General features: G+C 48.9%; 2 protein-coding genes across 3 annotated transcripts; both read right to left on the bottom strand.

The window, feature by feature from the left end:
• Positions 1-1,832: 1,832 nt before the first annotated feature.
• On the bottom strand, positions 1,833-10,896 carry ripk4 (receptor-interacting serine-threonine kinase 4). 2 transcript variants are annotated; one of them, XM_067257782.1, is made up of 8 exons: positions 10,621-10,896; positions 7,472-7,763; positions 6,406-6,554; positions 6,070-6,119; positions 4,867-5,025; positions 4,562-4,668; positions 3,807-4,047; positions 1,833-3,655 (listed from the first exon to the last, which is right to left on the bottom strand). In XM_067257782.1, exons 1-8 carry the CDS (start codon positions 10,887-10,889, stop codon positions 2,382-2,384), a joined length of 2,541 nt encoding a protein of 846 aa, XP_067113883.1. In that variant the 5' UTR covers positions 10,890-10,896; the 3' UTR covers positions 1,833-2,381. The 2 variants fall into 2 exon arrangements, with proteins under 2 accessions (XP_067113883.1, XP_067113882.1); XM_067257781.1 differs by having other exon boundaries at positions 3,807-4,050.
• Positions 10,897-12,591: 1,695 nt separating this feature from the next.
• On the bottom strand, positions 12,592-20,329 carry prdm15 (PR domain containing 15). Its single transcript, XM_067257697.1, has 23 exons — positions 20,299-20,329; positions 20,113-20,206; positions 19,849-20,002; positions 19,591-19,743; positions 19,398-19,500; positions 19,133-19,219; positions 18,300-18,533; positions 17,909-18,130; positions 17,686-17,780; positions 17,494-17,581; positions 17,225-17,392; positions 16,735-16,829; positions 16,385-16,516; positions 16,117-16,260; positions 15,834-15,997; positions 15,598-15,677; positions 15,362-15,481; positions 15,108-15,239; positions 14,922-15,005; positions 14,564-14,739; positions 14,335-14,415; positions 14,017-14,223; positions 12,592-13,812 (listed from the first exon to the last, which is right to left on the bottom strand). Exons 1-23 carry the CDS (start codon positions 20,327-20,329, stop codon positions 13,279-13,281), a joined length of 3,378 nt encoding a protein of 1,125 aa, XP_067113798.1. The 3' UTR covers positions 12,592-13,278.
• Positions 20,330-21,203: the final 874 nt, after the last annotated feature.

Genomic DNA, 21,203 nt, shown 5'->3' on the forward strand with positions numbered 1-21,203 from the left:
TGCACTGCTATATAGTGGCACAGTATTTACAATACTTTTCTATTGTTTAATGGTGAATAGATACTACAGAAATTCAGGGTCCAGTCATGTGGCATCAGACCCAGGGGCAGTGGCTCCAGAGCGCCCACCGGGTGCACGATCCTTACATGGGACACCTCATCCAGTCTGTCCAAGAGAAGGTGTGTGTCAGCCAGTACCGCTGTAGTGCTCATTACTGGCTCCCCCATCACAAACTGCACCCTGACCAGCACCCCACACACAGGTGGCCTGAGGCCTGCAACGTGGCCAACCAAGCTGAGCGCCCCTGCTCCTACAGGCACAGGTTTACGAATGTCAGGAAGTGGCCTGGCCTCACCACAGGGCCTAACCCACTACACAGCTTCCCCCCTCAGGCTGGTGACAGCACCTGTTTGGCAGCTTGGCAGCAGGCTGTAGGGCCTTTACTCCAGAGCCCGGGTCCTGGGGCAGGACCAACCATCCTGACCCAGGTCAGTGAGACACACCTGCAGGGGGCAAGGGACAGCTGCCTCCCCAAGGCCACCTCACTACAGGAGGCCATGGAGATCTTTCAGTGTGAGCCTGTGCCCAAACAGGCTTCTCTGGTAGAGGCTGAGATCCCTTTTCAGGAGCTGGGGTCAATTCCCACCCAGGTGTCAGGTATTTAAATCTGATATAGTCGGTGACTTCAAACACATGTACCCATGTAACTAAACATTTTGATAGCATAATGTTGTGGTCGGTAGATATTTGTAAATGCCTCTGACAAGACTCCTTTGCAGATGAGGTTCCTTCTCACTACACCATGGACCACTCCTTGGACCACGAGGACTTGGAGGCCTGTGTGCAGAGGCTACTGGACGCCCACACCTCGACGGAGGCTCAGGACCTCTCAGTGGGAGCAGAGGAGTCTGGGATGGAGTTTGACTATGAGATGGACAGCTTGGGCCGACTTTGTGACCTCTAGCTGTTTGGACGTGGTCAGAAGTGCTTAGAAGACTGTGGTCAGAAGTGCTGAGAAGAACAGTGATCAACTCAAAAGTTTATTATGGTCGTTCAGAGTATAGTATTTTCAACAACAAAAAGTGGCATCTGCGAAGTATAAAAAGACCGGCTGGTTTCTGTATCTGTTAACTCTAAGTACAAATTATAAATTGTTGCCAATTTAGATCATCAACTGTTAACTATTCAACAAAATATTCCACAACAAACAGAACTACTATCTTACTCCATAAACTGGCTAAATCTAGCCAGACTGTCTCTTCACAGAAGAGGTAGGGGAAATTGGCCAACAGCAGAACTTTATCTTTTACACCGCTACAAGTTTACAGGATCACCTGGCAACAGCTAAGATAGTCCTCTCTGAGCACACACACAAAGACTTCAGATTACACGCTCCACAACCAGTCAATTCTGTGGGTCTCCGCAAACATGATCTGTAAAAACAGAGCAATTACAAACCTTACCAGCGTTCAGCTCGGAGGGCTGGGGACTAGGGTTTCAAAAGCCCATCCCTCTGGGCGTCAGGGTTGGCATGTTGCTTTAGCGAGCGATGAAAAGTTTAAGTGGTCTATGGTATTAGCCAACAGCCTAGAAGTCAGCCCCCCCTCCCTCCCTCCCGCTCACCCACCCTCCTGCTCCCTGCGATCCCCCCTGAGGCCAGTTCCCATGGTTCTTGCCAAATCAAGCATGCTCACTTGTGTCGGGCAGCGGCACCTGAGATAAGAATAATCACGGGGCTGCATATGTAGACATGCCCATTTTACCTGGCATTTAAAGAGGCAGTCATTTCTGGACACAAGCACATGTGCACATACTACAAACAATTTTAAAAGTACTGGCATAGTTTTTTTTATTTCATTTGAGAATATAACTTATGGACATTTTTACACATCTGCTACAAAATGTTATGGAATAGGAAAATACAAATGATCATCAACAGGTTATGACATTATCCTATTTATGAATACAAGAATTGGGTATACTGCCTTCAGCTTATGCAAAGTTGAACAGGAATAAACATGACATGGAATCTAACTGTAACCTGAAAGATTGGTCTATGTGGTCTATTTTAAGGCTTAAGAGACATTTCCATATACAGTGTACACATATATTACATACAAGTACTCCTTCTGTGACAATTCTACAGATAACAGTGACTTTTAAGTCCACAGCACCAAAGAATTATACCATCCGCCAGTGATGACACCCGTCTGAAATAAAAACAATTAAAAAAAATATGTACAAAAACAGTTCTCTTCATTCTCTCCACTCTACATTCCCCATGTCATCCATTGGGATCGAATGGGAGATTCTAAAGTCAGGTTTTAAAGACAAGTCTGTACAATCCAGAGTGACCTCAAGTCCGATGGTCAGCTGTCCCCTCAGCAGGGAGCCAAGTTACACAGAGAGTCAGCGGACTCTGGACGACCGTGTCCAGGACTGTCCTGCTCTGTCAGTTTGAGGATCACAACTTTCCTCTGGAAACGGTTGGCTACCTGGGGCTTGGGTCCGTCCTCCACTGGCTGCCCCGCACTCTGGGTAATGGAGTCGTGGCAGTCCTGCGGAAGCTCCACCCCCTGTGCTAGCAGCATGGTGATGATGTCCGTGTAGCCTCCCTTCACGGCCAGGTGTAACGGGGTGAGGCCCTGCTCGTCCGTGAGGCTGGCACCTTCCGGACAATGGAGTAGGAGCTCCTTGACGACCTCACAGTGCCCGCCCTCTGCTGCCAGGTGGCAGGGTGTACGTAGTGCCTGGTTGGTGCAGTCGGCGTCTGCCTGTTCCTCTATCAGCATCTTGACAGTGGGCAGGTGTCCGTGCTGGGCGGCGAGGTGGAGGGCAGTAAGACCCTGGGCGTTGCGGGCCTGGATGTCCGCCCCGTGCTTGACCAGGAGGCGTGACGTGCTCGTGTGGCCCGTTTCCGCGGCCACGTGCAGGGGCGTGTTGAGCCCGGAGGAGGTCACGTGGACGTCGGCGCCTAGCTCGATCAGGATCCGCGCCACCCTGTACTGCCCCCTCTGGGACGCCAGATGCAGGGGCGTTCGCCCGTCCGTGGTCTGCCCGTCCAGATCGGCTCGCGCCTGCTTGACCAGCAACTTGACGATGCCCAGATGGCCCTGCCAGGCCGCCAGGTGGAGGGCCGTCCAATGATCCCGGCCCTTGACGCGCACGTCCGCCCCGCGGCTGAGCAGCACCCTCACCACGTTCTCCTGGCCGTGGTGGCAGGCCACGTGGGCCGGCGTGCGGCCCTGGGCGTCCGTCTCGTTGATGGCGGCGCCGCGGTCGAGCAGGAGGCGCGTGATGGCCTCGTCTCCGTTCTGGGCCGAGCAGTGCAGCGCCGTGTACTGGTCTTCGTCCTTGGCGTTGACGTTGGTGCCCCGGCGGCCCAGGAGCAGCTCGACCAGGGCCTTCAGGTGCTTCTCGGTGGCCAGGTGGAGGGGAGTGGAGCCGCGGGCGTTGGCTAGGTTCGGGTTGGCGTTGTTGAGGAGGAGGAACTTGACGGCTTCCTCGTTGGCCAGAGCCACGGCGTGGTGGAGCAGGCTGGCTCCTCCGTCCAGCAGCAGGTCCACATCCTGGGGCTGGAGGATCTTCATCAGCTTAGCGATGTCCTTGGTCCTGATGGCCTCGCACAGCTTCCTCCTCTGCACCTCCGCCGAGTCTGCAAGACCAGGAGACAGAAAAGCACACACTTCAGACCCACGCCATTCTTGATTCTGGCAAAAAAGAATATTCAGGAAGGAAGCCGTGCTATAAAAATCTCTAACTCAGACCCTGAATGATTTGAAGAAATCCTAGGAGCTCCCACTTACCATATGTGCTTTCTTTCTCAAAGGAGAGGGTGATGGAGTCCTGAGAGGAGAAGGCAGAGTCGATAGAGGAGATTCCCGACAGTCTCTTGCCGGTGTTGTCTTTACTGGCACAGCCGTCCTCCTTCACACGGTCAAAACTCCGGGATATCCCAGAATCCACCTGGCTCAACAGCTCTGACAGGCTGTAGTCTTTTTCTGGCAACATGGCCGACTTGGGTCTGACTGGCTTCTGGTCTGTGGCCTGCTGCAGGATACAGAGATACGTTAGGATATAGCTAACAATCAGTCACACTTGATTGTTGAAAAAGTAAACAACCAATATCAAATGGCATTGTAGATAAACAATACATGAGATACATACATAGACATGCCACCTCTAGTCTTCCATGTCAATACAGTACAGAACAAAGATTATCACTCTACTGGAAAGCCAATAAAACCTGTCACTTCCCAGAAACATGCATCTGTTCATCTCAAGTCATGTACAATAACAGCTCAGGAAGCGACTAAAGATCACAAAGGGGAACAATGCTGAAGGATGACATTCTTGTGCGCTGATGAAACGGTTTATTCTCAGTGAAACATTGACAGCACATCGTCCTTTACGGAAATGTTTGATAAAAAAAGAGGCATTTCACGCCTACCCACGGGTTATTCAAGTTGGCTAACATTGTTGGAATGTTGAACAGGAAATTGAAAGATTCTAAAAGTGAGTGACCGGGGTCAGGAGTCTGAGAAGTGTGGCGTGGTTTCACCTGGCTGGTGATGTGCCCATTGGACTGGTTCTTCTCTTGCTCGTGTGACTGAGTTTTGCTTTCCTCCTGGGGCTTCGAACAAAGTTCCTCTGCTTCTGAAGTGATTTCTAAAAGGGGCAAACACATATTGGGATCACATCAGGAGTAGATCAAAGTGTCTCTCATTTCACCCAACCGCATTTCAAATGTTCTCTTTCTTTCGATCGACAAAGGGAGTAACCTGTTGTCTAACCCACGCAAAAACACATCTGTTATTGCAAGAGGCTGTGTTGCCATGTGTGGAAACACTGTTAGGGCGGGCTTACCCTGGAAGCTGGGCCGGGCGTCGGGCGTGTTGGCCCAGCAGCGCTGCATCAGGTTCAGGAACTCGGAGCAGGCCTGGGGTCGACACCGAGGCACGGCCCCGAGGTCGGGCCGGCCCCCTCGCACCACCTTCACCATGATCTGCAAGATGTTGTTATCTCCTGGGGGGGGGGGGGGGGGGGGGTGACAACAGGATGTGGTTACAGCCACGACAAGACTTCCTGTTATCACTGTGTCCTTTACAGTGACGCCTGAGCTTTAGGGTTCACTTGGGTTCGTGTGCAATAAAGCTTACGAGAACAATGATAGCAGGCAGACAAGATAACACAAGGCAAGTCAAGATGACACTGCAGGCTGGCTTGAGCCCAAGAGTTGGGTATAAGAAGACAGTTTAGCAACTACCATATGGCACGTATTCAGCACAAACCATAACAAACCACTCCACATGTGAGTAACCTCTACCAATATTGACAGGACTTTATGTCTATAATCTTCCTACTGCGTGCTAAGATAAGGGTGTTGGTGTGTTTAAGTTTCCCACAGCAGCTGTGGAAAATCTCTCAGACGTCCTACAGGCTGAGAAGTGGCTCCATTGTTAGCAGGCTGTAGGAGCAGCCAGTCAATGATTCAAAACAAACAAGGTAGTGGCGCTAACCCCAGGTGCCCGAGGCCTGTTTAGTGATTCACGCTCTTTAATTTCCTTCAGAAAAGAAGGGAGCATATGGGGAGGAGATGTCGATGCCCACCCTCCTGCCATGATCGGTAGCTTTTCGAATACAAAAAGGGAAATTCTTCCAGCAACAGTGGCACATGATATGCCTGGGAACACGCCCTCCACCTGCCAGTCTGGCTCGGTTTGCCTCGACTGGAATCTATCAGGTAAACACATATACACATGTCTGCATGCACACTCACTCGCAGGTGCGCGCGCCCACACAGCAAATAAGCTGACTAACCTTCCCTCAAATGCAGTGACCTTAACTTCGGGTGGGTCACCCTTACAGGGAATCGATTGTTTGATAAGAGCATGACGCTCAGGTTCAATTCTCCAGGTAATATATGAGGTCGATGACTGATTTACAAAGCCCCAAAGACAGTTTGAGGGGATCTAATAAGAGCGGAGATGAAATCAATGACAACCTTTACTGTAAACAGAACTATCTATCTACTAATCTATTGCCAAATCGACTGTCTACGTGTCTCACCTTGGTATGGCTTCTTCTGTGTGAGAATCCCCCAGATGACGATGGAGAAGCTGGAACAGGCAGAGGGGCTGGTTAGTGTCATAGAACACACCACTAGCTCATTGATTAGCTTTTGGACAGATCATAGTCATGTAAGTGATATGTTTCAGTGGGAAGAAATAACATGATAAAGGAATGAGGTACACACAGAGATGGGGAGACAGAGACATTGAACGGATGAGAGGGAGAGCGAAAAATAGAGAGAAAGGGAGAAGGGGGGAGAGTGAAATAGAGCAACAGAGAGAGAAAAAAGAAAAGGGTGCTCAAAATCAAAAGAGAGAGGTGGGGGAGGTTCACCTGTAGACGTCGTGTTTGGTGTCTGACACCCTGTCCTTCTCGATGATGCTCTCGGGGGGCAGGTATGCGATGGTGCCACAGAACCCGTCACGGCTGATGTCATCCGCCCTGGAGAGCCCATTCCACCGGGCCAGGCCAAAATCGGAGATCTGAGAGGGCGGGGATGGGAGCCATCTTTTAAGAACAAGAACCGAACTGTATTCTCCCCGTCTTCCCAAACATGACTAATGTGATAGCTTAGCCCTCATTGTGTGATGTGTACCATGAATAAGGCAGCCATGTCCTAGCCTGTCAGTGCTTCCCTTTCACAGAAGGAGAGGCCTTTTCCACTAGGCCTGCGTGGGCGAGTACACACACACACACACACACAGACACGCACGCACGCGCACACACACACTTTTGGCAGGGCCTTTGGAAGCCTGCTGTGACAGGCCCGGACAAGGTGTTTTCTTATCCAGGCATTAGGCAAACGCATGAGCGTTCCCACCTAAATCTCCTCCCCTTCTGTCAAGTCAACGTGAGGTAGTTTGGTGATGAGGTGGTCATGAAGACTTGGGAGACACCTTTCTGCCTCAAGCATTACAGTAAATGCCACTTCAAGACTGAAAAACAGACTCCATGTTTAAGGCAATAATTCCATCAATAATTCCACAGGAGTTAATCCAGTGACGAGCCCGAAAACAGTAACAAGTAATCCCTATTGAAAAAACAGCATGCACTCGCTCTTTAAACTCCCTCAGCTCATCTTGATATTAGTCGACAAAACACGGCACTGCCTCGTGCTTGTAGCAACATGTCCATCGACTGTGAGCACGAGTCAATGACATGGTGTTCATCTCCATAGCGTGCCACAGTGTCCTTCCCTCATGTACTTGACGGCACTGCTTTTTCCTCATCTCAAAAGAACAATACTAGGTGTAAACATGCACGCCCGCGATCCCCATCCCTTCCCTCGGTGCTTCGGTGTCGCAAAACCAGCGGGGGGGGGGGGGGGGGGGGGGGGAGTCAGACAGACACGGAAGAAGCTTCGCCGTCGAAGGCGCCCTCGTTGAGTGCGAGCTCTCACCTTGACGTGGTAGTGGGCGTCCAGCAGGATGTTGGCCGGCTTCAGGTCCAGATGCAGGAGAGGAGGGTTCATGCAGTGCAGGAAGTTCATCCCCACGGCCGTCTCGTGGATGATGCGGAAGCGCAGCTCCCAGGGGAGGGGCTCGGCCACCAGCAGGGTCTCCAGCGAGCCCGTCTCCATGTACTCCATCACCAGCCCCTGGGACAGGCCGCAGATCCCGTACACGGGCAGGATGTAGCGGAACTTGGCCGCTTCCATCTTCCTGGCCTCCTCCAGCAGCTCTGCGCGCTCCCTGGAAGAAGAACAACATGGCCGTTAGGTGACGTGATCTAGCCCGCCTGGAGTACGGGCTCTACCCTATGGCACTGTTATGTAGAACCTGTTGTTAACAACCAAACGTGTCAGCGGTGCTCGAATAAGAGCCTATTGTTCAACTTGTGTTCTTCAGCAACATGAAATCTTCTGCACAGATGGCTAGACAGTTGCAAAACCAATTGAACGAGGACCAATTCGATAAATGGCTCACAGGACCATACGGTTTAGCCTGCCATATGAACCTAATTGTCTACCTTTTCTCATGAATTCCATGGATTCTACTCTGTTCAATAAGACTCTCTGGGTTCACGTACAGATAAGCCCAAGCCATTTCAAATACTATTTCACTTGCCCTTGGTCCTGTTCCCACAGTTATACAGCAGACAAAGACAGGTGCTTTCAGTTTTTACTGCACTGTGGAGCTAATGACCGTCTAACAGCCATGACATATTTATGAGACGATGAGTCAGAAATGACTATAAACAACTATGTCTGAAGGCTCCATTCCTACACCGACAGGGCTTAATGGCGTTCCTGAGAAGCATCCAGGGCAGTGTGAAACATGAACAGACCTCTTGTTCTCAGACCTCTTGCTCAACCTTTGCACAGTTACCTTTATCAGTTCTAGAGCGGTGACCTAACAGCCTCAAACAGGCCGGCATTTCACCGCTGAACTCACCTGACTAGTGTCAATGGAAGGTCACTCCTTTCGATTAAAACAACATTGATTCAGTTCATATGGCCATGTTGCAAGGTATGAACTACAAAGCGCATTAACTCAATTGTCCTTCACTGTTTGAAACTGCAAATTCTGAACTTTTAATACACTTATATATTCCTTACAGCAACAACAGAAACCTTGATTGATTGACTGATGTTGTCCTGAGAAAAGTCTCTTTTTAATCAACGCACTACCCAAGAATCAAGTTTACAGGTACAGTCAGTGACCAGGGTTGAATTAATGTCAAAGGGCATGGCAAATCTGTTTACGTATATGTTGCTGTTGGAACCACATCGGGGCCAGCTAATCCCTTGCTTCATCCAAATAACTCAACAGCCCTTCAGAACCAAACAAAGTCCCCTTTCTGATGGAAGGAGTCCCAGCCAGACCGGTTCTGCGACTTCTCTCATTGTCTGCGACACACGGCTGCAGAGCCCAGTCCAACGAGGCTGGCTTTGAGTTACAGCAGCGTGGAGGAGGGGAGAGGGGAACGGGTCAGGCACATGCATGTACTTTGCAGATGTTTAGGGCGGACGACCCTCTTTACTTAGCTCTCGAGGTGATTTAAGTGTCGGTTGGAAGAACATGTCAAGGCTTTAATTTGACTTGAAGCATTTTTGCTTTTTGGTCTCATCTTGTATCTTCTAAAGACGTTTCTTTGCCATTAAGAGCGCCGGGGTGGATAACAGATCAAGGAGATATGAGACTGAGTGATCTGAGGAAATCGATCTTGAAAAACAACATAATGTGAACCGGTGATGGTTCTTAGGGACTTAATCTCCAAATCAGAAAGTCCAGTGCTTTGGTCTATGCAGTGGGCTACATTGCCTTTAATTTAAAATAGCTTCAGAAGTGCAACCAGATCCACTTACTGCTCCCAAGGCTGTACAATTTATCAAATAACAATGGTTCAGTGGTTTAAATGCTCTACATTGTCTGTCTCCTGAAAACAGTATATTCCCAGAAGCATGATTAGCCTTTAGACATATGACATGGTATTCAAATGGAAAGGCAGTGCAATGCTTTAAGCCCAAAGCGGTGTGCAATGTTAAACGACTGTGGATTTTCTATGGTATAAGGAAGGCCAATTACAACAAAGTACAATTGTGCCTGTGCCTCTGAAAACTTCCGCTAAGGTGGAGGTAGGGATGTTTTACTGATGTTGACATACATGTAATGAACACTGTCACCCACGCAGCTATCCAGCTGGGTGTTGTAAGACAGGAAGGACCATGCTAGCATAACATTTCACTCTCATCTCCTACCTCTCCTCCTCCCCCCCCCCTCTCCTCATGTATGGCTATATAGCAGAGGTCCACTGAACACATACAAATGGACACGCACACACACAGACACACCAACAGCAGACACAACTAACAGAAGCCATTGGTTCACAGTTGACATAACAAAAAACAATCACTTCCCATAACTATGATGACCATACACTTCCCATTTTGAAACCCTACCGGCGATCCGAGATTAAATCGAGGCAAGCGTTACTCAGGACTAGAAACCCCTACATTCCACAGTCATGTGTAATGTCTGGGGTCGTCTGGAGACAAGGCCAGGTTCCTTAATTTAGCTAGATAGGTATTCAAACAAGCTCTTCCCGAAAACAAAGAGTTCTTTATTCAGTGACAGAGGTGTTTGGGTTTTTGAAGGGAACATGTCTTCTTCAAACATACCTCATCACACTGTATTACAGTAGACTGTATAGAATAAGAGGGACACACAAATAAACAAAACACCTGAAGGCTGTTTAAATACTGTATCTGCTGTACTGTGCCACTACAAGCCAGTGTAAAGGGGAAGGGAAGTTGTCACACATTCACAGGTGTCTTTTTCAAGAACTCATGAGCAGTGAACGGCCACTCACTAGCCTATCAGTAATTTAATAAACCCGACGATCATAATTATAAACTTTCAGCCAGATGGGGTTAAAAACAGTATTGAATACGAGGCCAAATTTAATTTAATTTAAAAACAACACAAGTCCTAACAATTACAAAAGATAACCTTAAATCTTACACACAGAACTACTTTGAACCATGCAAATGTAGTCTTTATTCGCAAACACATTTAACCACAGATATATAGAAGCTGCCATACTTACTTATCATCTACATAGGGGCATGGAGGGCACTTCACAGCCAGCCATGTTTTCCACTGAACATGCCGGACTTTGTATACTTGTCCAAAACCGCCGGAGCCTATCTTTTCCCAGCTGCCAAACTCAGTAGAATCAAAGGTCCTCAACAGCCCCATATTCCCATGGGAACTGTCCGGAATATCCATATCCGTCTTCAGAAAGCTTTCAGGTTTGTTCAAATTGCCAAATCCCTCTATTTTCTTCTCCGAAACACATTCACAACAACTGAGCATACACACACCTGTCTGACTGTGTGAGTTCTTCCTGTTTTTTTCTCCTTGCCCAGCTAGATCAAGCCACTCCCTCTCCAGGTGAAAGGGGGAGTAGCCTGGAGTTGTGACATCAGTTCTTGAGCCAGCGAAATCGTGAAGTCGATTGCTTTTTCCATGGATGTTGTCTAAGCCCCTCCTCGAAAATCATATTTCTGTCCAGGAAAAAATAATAATAGTTGTAACATGGTGGAATTTAAGAGCACTGGAATGTTATATTTCACACTGCACCATTGTCTTTCTGAAAGTCAGGTCCCTGATAGCCCCCGAAGGATGAAGAGGGAACACTTCTTAACAATGGCCATGTCATGTGAGAAGTGGCAGTGTTCATCCAAGGAATGTGGGAATGCGTCTCAAAAGCATGAGGCCATTCACAATCGAGGACCTACTAAAATCCAAAACCACAAGCCTGTAGCATTTGTGTAATTATGTCATATACCTGCCTCAATCACACTGTGTACTGTGACATGCCAGTGACTCAGCAGGTCTGGAACATTCAGCACCAGGTATAACAATGACATGAAATAACAATGCAAAATATGTTTGTTTTTTTATACAACAGATAATGGACTGAATCATAGTGAAGGATGTTTGATGGTCTAAATGGTGGACTTGGTTTACATGTTCCAGATGAAATACTGAGGTAAAATAAGATTGCTTTAGTGTATGAAGCCTCTACTGATATCCATCCTCAGGCTATGGACAAGCCGGGGTACACAGGTCTGGTGCGCTGGTTCTATAGAGGAGGGAGTCAGTGTGAATAGGCCATGAGGGAGACTGCACTACAGTAATGAGATCTTAAATCATCCAAGAGGCTTAGACCACTTCTCCCCATTGTAAAATCCTGTATCTCAGGTATGGTCCCTAACTTTAGCCTGGGGCTATCAAACCATACATTTCAAACACTGAGCTATTTGCATTAACCTGTATTGGGTGTTGTCTCTGACGGTCGTTTGAGGTGATAATCAACATTTAATGCCCAAGGATATGTAGATATGGTGCAAAGTGAAAACACTGAGCTTGTTCTCTGGTGAGTGCTATTTCACCTCCAACCTCCACTGAGCAAATCTCTTATTTGTAATCTATAAGTAATTTAATGTTTAGAAATCCAGTCCACTTCATCAAGCTAGGTTATTTTTGCTCAGGGATGCAACAGCTAAGGGCAACATCTTTGGTGAAGCTTGCATTACTATTAATAATAAAAAGCTGTACGAGTCAGCATCAGATTACCAGTCCAGGGACCATTAGACAAATCCCATGGACCGTGTCAAATTCACCCACCAAGAAATGAGAACACGGCTCTATAGAACTCGCTGAATGGTGGAGTTCATGTACCTTGATGTATTGTTGTGAAATAGTCACGGGAACTGTTTTTCCTGGAACATTTATGGAGCATGATAAGAATTTCCTCCTAAAGTGCTATGTTGTCACAAGTGCATGTGAGTAATAAAGAGAGAGAGGTGCATTTACACAAATGCATTCTATTGGTTGAAGGCTCCCCCTTGTGGCTGACTGTGGTACAGTAGTAATGCTCGGTCTACAGGTAGTTAACAGATGGGGCAGTGGGACAGATATCTGAGGACAGGTGAGGTGGGCCTGGACAGCCCTGGGGGGCAGATGAATGGAACAAATTCACAACAGTAGTCTGCAATGCTTAGGTGAACCATTTTTATATTATTGATGTTTTCCACGTGCCGTTTTAGGATATTTACTTGAAAAACATAAAACACTAAAAAAAGGCTTCAAGTATCTCTTAGATAATTGCTCAACAATAATCTGCATTTGTCTTACACACACTGAAAACAAACCTTTTTCAAAAGCTTATTTTCCATTTGAACTCTATTTGGATAAATGCTTAATGTTGTGGTGAATCAAACTTTCTCAGCTTCTGCAGTGTACCCTAATCTCTTTAGAAGTTCAGTACAGAAAATGATTAATATAAACATTGTTTGTAAGACATTATGACCGTAAGCTAACAGGACCTTCTGTAAATATAACAAAACATGCACGTCTGATGATACTAAATCATAAGGCATTCACACATAATCGTACTTTGATTTATGTATCTGTTGGAAGTGAAGACGTAAACTGTACACCAAAAAGGAAACCTGCATGGTAACGTCTTACTCTACATACAGTAAATAACATTGTCCATTACAATGATTGACAGCTATAGGGTTTTGACAAAAGGACAAAGACACAACAGTGATTTCTCATTCGCTTTCCTTCCACTTCTCAAGAAGTGCCTCAAGGGGAATGTAGGCACCTGGGTGAGTCTCTAGTCTCCGCATGGGCTTTCACAACAGGACCACATGACCGTTCCCAGCTGGGAGGTGACCAGCACCTCTGCCCTCTAGTAGCTGAACATCTGCTGTGCCGTGTTGGGCTGCTGTGGCTGGGCCTGTGGCTGGCCCTGGGCCTGGCCCTCCTCTGAGGCCTGAGTCTGACCTTCCTGGGGGTGGTCTGGAGCCCCATCCACCACAGGGGAGACCTGGCCGCCTTCGGCCTGAGTGACGGGCCTCCAGGCCAGGGTGGAGGTCTCCAGGGGGTGGCCCATGGGGTTGACGAAGGTGGTGAGGTTGATGAAGTGGGCGACGGACTGGGGGGCGGAGGCCCCTCCCGGCCCCATGGTCTCGGGGACGAGCTCGGCCGGACGGTTGTGGAGCATGGCAGAGCCGCTGACGGCGTCGAAGGTGACCGTGAGGATGGAGCTGTCCAGGGTGAGGGGCCGGTCGCTGGGGGTCAGGTGGCCCACGGCGACGGGTTGCAGGCTGGTGAACTGGGCGGGGGCGTGCGAGGTGATGGGGGTGACCGTGATGTTGGTCAAGCCCACCGAGCTGTTGGGTGAGGAGGCTGAGGATGCACTGGGGTCAGCCAGAACCACCACCTGGAACCACAGAATCCACACAGTCAAACCCAATGGCATCTCCACCATCGCCAACTCATCCACAATCCTGAAATTCGAACACTTCCTCTCTAATCCTAGACTCATAATGTATACACCTACACTAAACACAATAGACCTTCAACATGTTAAACATAGGTTTGTAAACACAGCATGAGCATAATAAGTCCAGGCCTATAGATGCACCTGCTGGATACTCTGCACAGCAGAGCTGGTCTCGGTCTCGTCCCCTACGACAGCGGTGAACTCTGCTGCTTTGGCCGTGAAGTCGGCGTACTCGTCAGAGTCGGACAGCTCCGGCTCCACCAAGTGCTTGGGCTTCTTCCTGTGGGGGCGGGGCGTCCGCGAGGGCCTGTCCTCCGACAGAGCGTCCTTGTCCAGGGTGAGGGTGGGCTGGGAGACGGGAGGAGAGGACGGGTGAAACGGGCAACGTGAACATGCGTGTCGTTCCACTGGCTGTGGCGACTTTGCGATGGACGCAGGAATGTGAGGAGGCTTCCGGACCTGCACTATGCTGATGGAGGAGTCGTCGATGGTGGAGGCTTCCTGAAGGTCATCGAACTCGTCGATCCTCACGCTGACAATCTTGGGGGGGGGAGAAAAAATCGAAAACTGCATCAACAAAAACAACTTTAGCCAGTATGTTGACATCATATACAAGCAACTAGATCGCTGGAGAGCACGAGTTGGTGACTGAAAAATAGAGCAAGATCGTGCTTCCGTCTCGACTCACCTCCGGGTGTTTGCGACGCATGTGCCGGTTCATGGAGGCGCGGGTGGAGACCTTGGTGCCACACAGGTGACAGGACTGGGCCTCCACCTTCTCGTGGGTGAGGTGGACGTGCTTCTGGAGCATGTACTCCGTCAGGTACTTCTTATCGCACACCGCACACGACCACGTCTTCCCCACTGAATTAGAGATACGGCAAGAGAGAGAGAGTGAGGCAGGGAGACACAGAAGAAGACACACTAATATAGGCCCCTAAAAAAGGCAGAAGACATATATAAGACATTGATCACCAAGCCATGATATAAACAGAGAGTTATATATGTATAAACTTCGAGAATATGATACGAGTAAGGCTTCTCACCTGTATGGATCAGCTTGTGGGTCTCTAAAGTGTTCCGCTCGCTGAAGGTCTTCCCACACAACTCACACATGAAGTCCTTAATCCCTGCAAACATGGAGACAGCCTGAGTCACAGGAGGACCACACACACCTGTGTGGGAGGCGGGTTCAGCCACAGGTGAAGTTGGGACTCGCGAGTCCTGCTAACCTGTGTGCCTCTTGTAGTGTTTCAGCATGTTGACCTTCTGGGCGAACTTGCGGTTACACTCCTTGCACTCGTACTCCTTGATGCCCTTGTGGAGCTTCATGTGGTGCCGCAGAGCGTGCTTTGTCTTCATCCCTACGGAGGGGAACACAAACCAGGCCATTTCTTGGCACCGTTCATCCCCTTTTTTCATAGAACAAATGGAAGAAAGAATAAGAGATTCTTCCTAGGAGCCGTTGCCACGGTGGCGGACTGACCTTTCCCACACTCGGCACACAGGAAGTCGCGTATGTTGTCATGAACCCTTAAGTGCTCCTTTAGCATGTCCTTTCTGGCAAAGGACTTCCCACACTGGTCACACCCGTGACTCTTCACCCCTGTTAGAAGATAAACACGATGAGTCATAGACGGAGCGAGGTCTCGAAGAACAAAGAAGGTGTCTCACTGTAGGAGATGTGTTAATGCAGGCCCCGGGCCGTACAGAGTTACTCACCTGTGTGGATGATTTTGTGTCTCTCAAGGTTGCCAATGCTGTTGAATATCCTGCCGCACATTTCGCACGGGTGGATGTACCTTTAAGGGAGGGAATTTCATGAGGAAGACCTCCTGACTATGAATAACAACATGCCTTTGTTTTAGACTCCCGCTCCTGTCTCCACACCACACTTTCCTTCACCTAACCCCCCACCCACCCCCTTCCTCATCTATCCGCCCCCTCCCCTGCCTTACTTCTGCACAGCAGGGTCTGGGAGCTGCTCTCTGTGGATCACCAGGTGGGCGTTGTAGGTGGCCTTGAGGGCGAAGCGGCGGTTGCAGATGACACACCCGTAGCCCCTCTCCTTGTGCTGCTCCATGATGTGCTTCAGGTACTCTCTGCCCTTGGCAAACGACATCTGAACACAGAGAGAAGTGACACGTTTGACGGGCGCTTCATGTTGAACACAGGGTCGGGTGTCGACGCAGGTGTAGCTGGATGACATAGCGCGTGTGTGTGCGCGTGCGCGTGTCTGACCTGGCACTTCTTGCAGCTGTACTTGTGGTTCTCTGGATCCTCCTCCTCCCCCTCCTCCTCCTCGGACTCGTCACTGTCGTCCACGGCGATGCCGATCTTCTTGATGAAGTCCTCCCTCTCCTGCTCGTCCATCAGGGCGATGTCCTGGGGGGGACGAACACAGCTGCCGTCACTTCCGGCGCCCGTCGCTCGGCGACTGGACTTCCCTTTGACCTACGCATTGAGAACCACTACCTCACACGGCCGTGGTTCCTCACCCGTCCCTCACCTTGAAGTGAACGTGGATGTGGTCCCGCAGCACGTCCACCCGGAAGAACTTGCGTCCGCAGATCTCGCACGTGTACTTCTTGTCGCCGTGAGTCAGCAGGTGCTTGTTCATGTTACTCCTGCAGGAGAACACCTGCGGAAGCCCAGCACACACACACACCTCATGATGCTGCTGAACAACACCCACACACACACACCTCATGATGCTGCAGAACAACACCCACCTCATGATGCTGCAGAACCACACACACACACCTCATTATGCACATACAATCACTAAAAGGCTGTTCTCTGATGCCTTCATGCAGGGTCTTTTGAGTACAAGCCTGTTGTCTGGTGTCTGTCCCTCACCTTGCCACAGATGGGACAAGCAGAGGGCTCCTTCCTGTATTTGGTCCCTTCGTCTCCGTTGGCCTCCAGCTCCTCTCTCTTCATGTGCTTTGGGCCTGCAAACAAACAGTTCATTGGGTTCACTTCACTAACCCTGAGGGCAACTCAGGACACGGGTCTATGCCATCTTACTATCAAAGGAATCCAGGTTTTTTATGAACTCATCATTTATTTGATTATGGTATCCGCTCTAAAGTATGCCTTGTGCTTGTAAACCAAACCTCTGCTATAGTATGTGTACTATAATACAATCCAGGCACTATAGCGTTGTGGTGGAAGCTGTTAAGGCTAGGCACAGGTCAGTTGTAAAGCGTCTGATTGATGATCAATGAGGCTGCAAGTTCAGATCCCCTCCTGTACCTCGCTTTGAATAAAAGTGTCTGCTAAATGAATATGTAACATGCATGCGTTTCACTGCAGAGTCCAGTCACTAGTGAAACTGAGTACCCACCCACGCCATGCCTTCTGTGGTGCTCCTGCATCACATCTTTGCGGTAAAACATCTTGTTGCAGATCTCACAGGAGTACAGCTTCTCTCCGTGCTTCTTCTTGTGCTTGGACAGGTTGCTGTTGGTGGAGAAGAACCGCGAGCAGATCTCACACTGGAACGTCTTGTCATCTGCAGGGGAACAGAACGGCAACGTGAAGCAGTGCGTGACGCAGAGCGAAGAGCATTGCCAGTCACCCCCCCCCTCCCCACCCAGCGGATTTGACCCCTACCTGTCCGACAGTTGTGGAACTTCAAGGCGTTTTCTACCCGGAAGGATTTCTCACACGTGTTGCACCTGTACTTGTACTCTACGTCAGGCTGCGGAGGAGACACACACACACACTTTGAGTAATGAAACAGCGGCTTATGGAGGCACCAAAACCAAGTCATCTCTGGGTGTTTTCTAAGATAGAGACACCTACCAGATTCTTGCTGTGCTTGTAGGAGATGTGCTGCTTCAGGCTTTCCTTACGACTGAACAGCTTGTCACATTCGTCACATTTGTACAGCTTGTCACCTGAGAGTGCAAGGATAAGAGAGAAAAAGTGTTATTAAAAATATAAATGAATCCAGGCGTGACCTGGCAGGAGAAGAGATTGGTGTAGAAGGACAAATGAATGAACTGTAAGTGTGAAGGATGGTTACCATGGGAGCGGATGTGCCTGTTGAGGTTGCTGCTGTTCTGGAAGACCTTGCTGCAGAGCGAGCACCTGTAGACCCGCTTCTGCTCCCCGGTCTTGGCCCTCCTCAGGACGGCCACGCCGTCAGGGCCCATCACCAGGCTGTTGCCCCCCGCCTGTGTGGCCTCTCCCCCAGGGGAAGGAGGTGAGCTGAGGGAGCGCTCTCCCAGCCTTGAGGCCATGGCACCTGGGGGGACAGGAGGAGGTGCAGGACTCACATGTGAAAGCTTGTCCTGGCAGAGTATGGTACTTGCAGCATGCATGTACAATTACAATGGATGATGGGATTGAGAAAAGACCTAAGAAGAGATTTTAACGACAGTATTTGCGGGGATCTCTCAAGGTGTTCCTCTCACCTCTGGTTCTCCTGGCTGCAGCAGAGGCTCCGGCCTTGCGTCCCTTGGCCCTGCGGCCCCGGCCCAGCCTCCTACTGGGTTCCACAGGGGCGGGGGCAGGGGGCTGGGGATCCTCCATGTCCTCAGGGGTCACCAGGTCTGCTAGCTGGGGGGCGGGCTGGTCGGCGGGCTGGTCGGCGGGGAGAGGAGTAACCGTTTTCACCTCCTGGAGGTGGCTCAGCAAGTGCTCCGAGACTGAAACGGGTGGAATTATGGGTGAATGAAAAAAATACACGTCAATACACTGATGCAAACTCTTTGCTCCCTTTCATTTAACCCTCAACCTCTACTCTAAGCACTTATAAGGGCTACCAAGTATTTGATCAAAAATAGCTTCATGTAAAATAAAGAACTACTTTTTGATTCTCATTTCTGAACCCAAACTGCACAAGGCTTTGTTTAGACAGCATGACTCCCTCCTCTACTGGATTTTTACACAACCACTTGCTGGCCTCCTGCCGCTGTCCAATTAGTGACAAAACACTGACTCAAGTCACTTCCTCTTTCTGTATGGCAAAGGAGAGATTCTATTCTGATCAAACCAACCAGAAGTGCATGCTACTGCCTAGCAACTAACGCACTACACTGATAATATCCAGAATACATGCTGATCAGTACACACATAACCGTATCACTGAGCATTGTGAACGAGAAATAATCTGTTTATGCTTGATGATATCAATTGTTGACAGTAGGCCTCTGTCAGACCAGGTCTTTTATCAAGCTGAGCTGATGTTAAAAATGAGCATAAGACACCACCCTGATGTGCAGTATGTCGTTTGCACGGAGCCAACCTGTGTTTTTCTCTTGCACCACTAGAGGGAGTGATGTTCCAGCGTTCTCGAAGGCCTGCTCTGGCTGGGTGGAGGAAGCGACCACATCTGAGTCAGACAACAGGAAAGTTTAAAAGAAGTTTAAAAAAAACAGGATTGATTCTAAACAACAGATAAAGTTGCTCAAGAACAAAGCGTATTGTGTTGAGCCAACGGCTTCCAATGCCACATTCCCAATAGACCAATCAGCGAGTGGAATCGTGTCGTCCTGGGTGACCATGCAGACCTGGTGGAGGTGGAGGGACTGGCAGCTTCAACATGGGTTTCTCCATCTTCTTGGCGTAGAAAGCTCTATACCAGACTCTCAGCTCTGTCCCTGGCAGCACATCCTTAGCAACAGGCAAAGAGTCAGTTCCCTTTGTTTGGTAGGAATACTGGTTTCAGAGTGTTGTGCTAGGGGTTGGTAGGTAGAAGGATACCTGAGAGGTGTTGAAGTAGATCCCGTCGTCCTGCTGGTAGGCCGTCAGGTTCTGGTGTGTGTGGTCTGTGGCTGGTCGCACAAGCATCATCCAGTTACAGTCGTCCTCATTGGTGGAGTCGAAACACACCACCTGGCCGTCTTTTTGGAAGATCTGAACAAGAACAACATATGGACCCAGGAAGTGGGATTCATGTACATGTAAAGTGGGCATATTTTGTGCATGTATTGGTAACCTACTATTTTGCTGTGGACCTACCTTGAGAGGAAAGGGCCCTTCTTGTTCCAGGTGGAACACTCTCTTGGCCTCAAAGGGCCCAAACCTGGTCCTCTTGACCAGTCGCCGCTGGACAAACACGCCATCTTTCCCATCTGATATTGGACGGATTTCCAGACTGTCTGGCAGAGACGAACTAAGCCAGGGAAAACAAACATATAGACATGTAATATGTTGCAAAGCTGTGGTCCATGCCATCTATTTACCCTGGCTTTGTATTTCTTTGGATGCTTGCGATGTACTCACCGTGCTCTGCTCCAGACAAATGAGTCCTGAACGGTCACCACTGGTCCCAATTCTGGACATTCAGAGTCATGGTACTGGCCACAGTCCTCACACCCTGGTGGAATAGGAATATGCATTAGAAATATTTAGACAAGCGTATCAACGGGTGCACGCAACAACAAAAGCCTACATTAGATGGTTACTCACAGATAAAGTCATCTGGCGTCTGCTCAGCCATTGTGTCCACCTTAATTCATAAAGATACATTTATAATATATCAATGAAATCGTACATCATACAACAATACTTTCATTAACTACTCGTGAGCTAATCCTCTTATGTTGCTTTATTTCCAGTAATGTGGAACGTTTAGGTTAGATCTATTTAAACGCATATAAGGCAGTGACTGAATGAATGACAAATGTTCAAACTTCTGATATTTAGTGTATAATCCATCTGCACATGATACTGTCTATGTTTACGTCAACAATCAGTTGCTAAGTTTACAGGGACATTACGGCAGCAGAGGCTATTCGAGTCTGTACTAAGAACTCGAACGCCTACAAAAAATAATACTCAGAATAACTATTCTTCGGGCGAGTAGCTAAAAACACGATCCGGTAGAGACGGGATCCAGGATTTCAGCGGAATCCAAACTGTAGCCGGGTTTTAACTCCGATCACAGGCTGCTCAGTCTTCTACAGCAATGCAAATGTAACAAAGAACAATCGGCATGGCGGATGGAATGGAGACGCAAACCCCATCTGGAGCCTGTACGTTTCAATGTCAACGCGGCGCAAGTATGGGCACTCAGTGCGGTTCTGAATGCACTGTGCAAAATCTCTGCAAATGTTCTACACTTTGGCATAATTATTATTTGTATACACGTTGCATATTTGAAATAGTCTTGTTACCTGTTGTCCAAACGACTTCACATTTATTGAATCCTGACTCCGGGTTCCAATCCGCACCAGAAACCGCGCAAGACCGGAAATAAGCTCTGAGCTGCTATCTGGGAAATGCAGTCTTTCTCTAGTATTTCGGACATCAAAAACACTCAAAATAATTAACTAATCTCCCAAATGTAATCATTCTTGTGGTTATGAAAGCAC

Source organism: Osmerus mordax, chromosome 19 (assembly GCF_038355195.1).
Source record: "Osmerus mordax isolate fOsmMor3 chromosome 19, fOsmMor3.pri, whole genome shotgun sequence".
Taxonomy (NCBI): Eukaryota; Metazoa; Chordata; class Actinopteri; order Osmeriformes; family Osmeridae; genus Osmerus; species Osmerus mordax.

What these genes read in the sequence shown, in the direction of transcription:
- ripk4 (XM_067257781.1), bottom strand. Translation starts at nt 10,889, where the DNA reads ATGCTCAGTTGTTGTGAATGTGTTTCGGAGAAGAAAATAGAGGGATTT. An exon ending in CGCCCGGCCCAGCTTCCAGG is followed by an intron (nt 4,669 to 4,866) that starts GTAAGCCCGCCC and finishes TGCCCCTTTTAG; the next exon opens with AAATCACTTCAGAAGCAGAG. An exon ending in ATGGGCACATCACCAGCCAG is followed by an intron (nt 4,051 to 4,561) that starts GTGAAACCACGC and finishes TGTATCCTGCAG; the next exon opens with CAGGCCACAGACCAGAAGCC.
- prdm15 (XM_067257697.1), bottom strand. Translation starts at nt 20,329, where the DNA reads ATGGCTGAGCAGACGCCAGATGACTTTATCT. An exon ending in TTTGTCTGGAGCAGAGCACG is followed by an intron (nt 20,003 to 20,112) that starts GTGAGTACATCG and finishes TCCCTGGCTTAG; the next exon opens with TTCGTCTCTGCCAGACAGTC. An exon ending in GTTCCACAACTGTCGGACAG is followed by an intron (nt 17,393 to 17,493) that starts GTAGGGGTCAAA and finishes GTTCCCCTGCAG; the next exon opens with ATGACAAGACGTTCCAGTGT.